Source organism: Puccinia triticina, chromosome 1A, assembly GCF_026914185.1.
Source record: "Puccinia triticina chromosome 1A, complete sequence".
NCBI classification, from domain to species: Eukaryota; Fungi; Basidiomycota; class Pucciniomycetes; order Pucciniales; family Pucciniaceae; genus Puccinia; species Puccinia triticina.
Genome location: NC_070558.1, coordinates 136,556 through 142,177, shown reverse-complemented (window position 1 = coordinate 142,177; position 5,622 = coordinate 136,556). Strand labels below are relative to the sequence as shown.

Below are 5,622 nucleotides of genomic sequence, written 5' to 3'. Positions count from 1 at the left end.
GAGACCCGACTGAAACAACCTTGACCAAAATCGCAGAGTGCGTAACCCCCTCCCCTTATCCTCCCTGAAGCCTTCACCAACTACATGCGGGGAGATGCTTACGCGGGCGAATCTGCTTAGGCCCCAAGATTAACCGTTTTTTATTACGCCCTCAACGACCCCCCGTCCGACCACCCCTAGAATACACTCCTTTGATCAACCAAATCCCCATGCACTCAACCATGAGCACTACGTTTGTGTTCATTGTTGATGACCCCATCCACGGCACCCTGACATTGCCGGATGCCCAAACTCAAACAAAAACAACGGAAGAAGTTCAAAGTGACATTTGCTATCCGCCACCAGTGATCCCCTCCCCGCTTTCCCCTCCCCCTACCCAGTATTCCCCATTGAGTCAACAAGTTTCTTTTCAACTCCCTTCTCCTTCTCCCCAATCCCCTCATTGATTATTTAATTCTTCTCAACCAGTTTCATATTTTTTTATAGAGGGGGAGACTGTGAATCCCCCGCCTTCTGCGGAGTTTCACAAGACCTGTTGTGATCTTACATAAGCACAACAAATACTTAACTCTCTTCTTTTCCATCCTAGCCCGGTAGAGATCTTCCGACTACCGTTCTCTCTACCGGCGCTAGGTAAGTCTCTCTTTTCATTACTGATAAAAAAGGCTTGTATGTACTGAGAGATCTTCCAACTACTGTTCTCTCTACCGGCGCTAGTGAAATCAAAAGACCCGTTGGACATAGAAATCTGGCCCTAGAGCCTCATTTGAGCTCCAGTCCATCCTGTCCAGTGAAGAGTCTGCAAGACTCTTACAGTCAGCCTCAACTTGACCTGCGCCAATTGTCAGTTCTCTCTCCCTTTTTGTGCCTTCGTGATCAACGGGCCTTGCTGATTGATCTTATGGGTCGGGGTTTTCCAGGTGTCGTGTCCCTCAATCTTGCCTGGTCGCCAGCCAGCAAGAAGCAAGCTTTCGAGTAAGCAACCTTTCCTCCTCTCCGCCGCTTTGCCCGTCCGTCCCGCTGATTTTGTGTTGTTGTTCCACACAGTTGTGCCCATTGATTTGGCCAAGAAAAGCCGGTCTTTGTGAAGCGAGTGATGCTCACAAACACCATCAAGCAGCGCATCTTGGCCCTCCAGAAGGGCAAACAAGACATCACTGACAGCACGCTTGGCAAGGGCACCGGCAAAAGTCAGTCCTCTTCTGTGTTTTTTTTTTTGAGACACAGCTTGCTGATTCGCTCCTCTTTTCGTTTCTGTTTTTAGAGCTCAAGAGGATGGCTGTCAGTGAATTGGCTACTCTGTTCAACTTGAACACCCGCGTCAGTCCTTCTTTCCTATCGCAATCCTCAAGTCATCTGCTCATCTTTTTGTTGCTGTTTTTCGGATTTACTATCAGGGTGAAGTTTTAGAATAAAAAAAAACAACGAACTCCACAAAAGGAGCGTGGCTCCATGCATCAGGAAAATCTTACCATTGAAGTATATCATCTTAACAGTCTTACACCATTGTCAGAAACCAGATATCATCATCATTATTATCATTATCCAGGAAAACATGCAGACACCACTGCATCACCAAGGCTTTTTTTTGGACGTGGGTATATGATGCATGTTCCAGCACGGGCTTGCACGCATCCACACCCATCTGCTTTTTTTTCCTTGTAGTGTTTTCCTAGGTTTTCCTGTTTCTTTCTGCTCTCATCACTTCGCCCTGCTTCCAAAAAAATAAATGTATACACACACACAAAAAAGCACAGAAAATCTTTTGAATGGTAGTTTTTTTTGCTCTTTCTTTATTCTGTTGGGGACTATATCACATGAAACTTGTATTTATCTGGAGACTTTTGGCCGCGGAGGCCCAAGGAGGGCGGTTGGTGATAGTCGCGTAATGATGCAAAGTGATTCTCTATTTGCTTGGTTACAGCCCTTAGCGGACTGTGATCTTGTGTTGGTGTCTGGGCTGGCATTTTGAGCTACACTAGTCAGTACTTGCACAGATGGCCAGGCTGCTGAAGGGTAAGAAACACAAAAGAAACCCATCCCGTGATGATTGACCTCCCCATATGCAAGCAGGAACTGACAGGGCTCAGCCTCATCCTCAGCAACCAATAATCCATACCAGTGCAAGCCGTCGTGCACACACAATCAATCATCACCCAGCACGGTCTACAATGACTGCAATCCAAGGTACAGTCACTCTTGGCTCCCCTTATCTCAAGAATAAGTTTGTGCCCGCTTTGCATGGCCAAAATAGTTTTGGTGTTCTTGATTCTGATGTGCAATCATGAGGCTTGTAGATAAAGGTTGCTCCCGCCTTGTGAATCTTCATGACACGCTTGATTTACACGGCGCCGCTGTACAGTTTCCATACATTCCCTTTGGCACTGTACTGTCAGCACATGAACCCCGCTACAGGGGACTTTCAAAGGTTATGTACAAACTAACCACCAGAACAACTTCAGGAAGTTCAAACTGTCCTGCAGACAGAACTCCAAAGGTTGTTTTGCCGTGGACAAATTTTGCCTCAAACATGCAGGGTTTCCAGAAGCAACCGGGGATTGGCCCCCCATACAGCACTCTTTTCAAGGATGTAAAGCCCAAGGAGCACCAGGAGAGGCCCTCAAGTATTAGGCCAATGAAAAAAAACATCCTAAGTCAGTCTCTTGGCCCTTGATACTTTGCTCCACAAAACCTATTAACACTCACAACCACCAACCCTTACCCTAGCTTCAAGCCGGAGAGTGTCTTCATCATTGTCTAGGTAGGACTGACTAAGTCCACCCCCCCCCCCCCCTCAAATGATACCCTGACAATGCTGGAATTCCTGCAAGAACCTCAAGCTCTCCTCCCCTGGTTAAAGGGTAACTTGACAGCCTTTAATCTGCCACAAGCCACCCATTCTCAAAACATCAATATAGATCTAACCAAATCCACTGCTGCTGGTGACCAAATTGTGAATGCTGAACTGAAGCAAAATAATGAGTAACAAAAAAAAGCCTTGTCTCTTAAAAACAGTGCTGAATGGATATGATTAACAAAATGTTGTTTGAAGCACTTTGTTGAAGTTGATAAATCCATGCAGTTTAATTGAAGGAAAGATTTGACAGGATAAGACTACCTGACAGTTAGGTTTCTCAAAGTTTTGAAACACTAGCACATTGCAAAAGATCTTAAGACCTTCATTGTGGTTCCTGTAAACTATCTGCTTATGTAATTTGTTTATTTTCCTGCAAAGAAGGTGTAGAAGTACGCCACAATTTTTTTGTTTTTTTAACTTTGAGAATCCCAAGTGGCAACAGTGACACATTCAGATTAATCCCATGATTTTTTTTTGACAGATCAGGAATAGAATTGCTGCAACAATACAACACAATTTATGCAGGTTGAATAAAAAGAAAAGTATGAAAACAGGCTCTGGGAGGTTGCAGCGGCGCAGCCGCCTTGGCCTTTAGTAAAGGTTAATATGATGATAACAGCAAAACGTGCAATAATGAGAAAGAAAAACAAGAGTGTTGAGAATCGAGTTATGCCTCCACTTGTGTCTGAACCGGGCTCCTCCTGAGTCTTCTGAATCTGATCTCGTTTTGAATTGGAGCCGAAGTTGCAATCTAGGACGTGTGATGAAAGTGGATTAAGGGCTCGATCTTCGACGGTGTTGAGCGATGAAATCGTAAAGCTGGCCGTTTCCTTCCTCGGTGCGGGGATGAGTTAAGTTGAAAATTCAAATGCATATTGAATATGCACCACCGTGTCAGGATTATTCTTTGACAAACAAATGATCTGATAGAAGAGGGACCTACGGCGATCGAGTTGAGAAAGCTGCTGAATTGCGGAGCTTGATTGTCCTTCAACTTTCTTGATGTACTTATCCAGGTTATCCTCTAACATCTTCAAAAGAGTCTGTTTTAGAAGAGAATACGATTTGATCGATTAGTGAATAGGATCACCTGATCAGACGTTGTGTGATCCGAAGAGATATCTTGGAGAAATTGTGCTCTACTACCTGAAAGGATTGTTGCTGGTTGATGATTTCCTTTATTAATTCGTCTTTCTGGTCCTCAGTCTGCGCCTTGAAATTAAAATAGTCCGAAACGATTCCCTCTCTTGACCGTATCGGATGTACCGTGGATGTTCAGGCCAATGAAAACACCAATAATGCGTCATTAGTTTGTCATGCATTCTTTATGCGAACCTTTTTTTGCCCCTAATGGCAAGTAGGCCGAACGAATCGAAGGATGCGGTGATCATAAGCTTACAATTCGCTTTCTTGAGTTTGAATCAAGTTGTTTAATCGCTCGACTAGAGCGCCTTGGAGGACGGCTTCGATCTCTTGGAAAGTTTTGTTTTGTTTCTTCGCCAATTTTTGTTTAGATTGATCTTCCAAAGCTTTCAACAAGTTCGTCATATCCAACCTATTTGCGAATGCACGCATTGGTTGATTTTGAAGGCATATCATGATCAGTCTTGGACACACGTCACCAATATCCAAGACAGGCTGATCCAACCTGGGAGCCTCCTCATCGCTACTTTGGTCTTCTATCTCCTGGCCATCCCCCGATTTTTCCTGCCTTTCATCAACCGGGCTTGAGGATCGCTGGCGAACCTGCGCTTTTTTGGTCTTGTTCTTGGTTTGCCTGGCTGGCTGCTTTGACTTAATTGGCATGATGCGAGCTTTTTTTGTGGTGTCTACTGAAAGTCGGTTGGGATGGTCAACAAGACAGGCCGGGGGCTAAGGATTACGGGAGGTCGGGTCGGGTACCGGGTATGCCGACATGAGATCCGGTGTACCCGGTACCCGATGTCGGGTACACCGGGTCTTCTCAGGTCTTCTCATCATAAAGTATTAAAGTCGGTGGTGGCTGCATTGAATTTGTCTAAACAATTGGGTACACGGCGTAACTTGGCAACGTAGCGGCTCCATCAAGATGACTTCGAAGCGAACACCTGATGAACTCGAGGACCCCGCAAACTCAGACCTTGAGCTGTTGACCCCTAGCTTAACTAAGCCTCTCGAACGGAGGGTCCGGGGGACCCCGCCCGGAGGGCTCTCCGTAGGAGAGGCTTATGAATAATGTCTGCAGGCTGGCAGACAAAGGAAGGATTTTCAATCCTAAAAACACAAAAACACAATTTAAAAATCCACCAAAATATGTACAAGAAAAACTGAATAGACAATTTTCTTGGCAGTACTGATGGGCACCCTCCCCCAAGTTTTTGAGGCATAAACTCCAAAACTGATTGAAGGAATCCGTTTTGGAGGTCAAAGGAATCCTGGAGGATATTCCATTGCACTGAAGATCCGATTTTGGATTTTCTGATAATATGCACAATTGAATATCCTATCTGCAACAATTGGGTGGCTACAGGTGTAGGATCTGCAGATATCTGCAGGCTTGTGAGTCCAATATCCACACGGACTTACTTCGCGCACTGCAAAAAACTCTTCGCGCACTGCACAGTGCGCGCAGTCCCAAACACTTCGCGCACTGCGGGTGAAATACACAACTTTTTCAAGATTTTTTTTGACCAATCAATAGAACACCTTTTAATTGGTCTCTCTGAATTTTTTGGGAGTTTTTTGAAGCATTCTTCCACATTAAAAAAAATCATAAAAAACCAGAA

General features: G+C 44.9%; 1 protein-coding gene across 1 annotated transcript; it reads right to left on the bottom strand.

Annotated features, from left to right (window-relative positions):
• Positions 1 to 3,943: 3,943 nt before the first annotated feature.
• On the bottom strand, positions 3,944 to 4,663 carry PtA15_1A14 (uncharacterized protein; the record flags this gene model as incomplete). The annotated part of the gene is made up of 3 exons (XM_053165146.1): positions 3,944 to 4,103; positions 4,257 to 4,412; positions 4,506 to 4,663. 3 exons carry the CDS (start codon positions 4,661 to 4,663, stop codon positions 3,944 to 3,946), a joined length of 474 nt encoding a protein of 157 aa, XP_053016231.1.
• Positions 4,664 to 5,622: the final 959 nt, after the last annotated feature.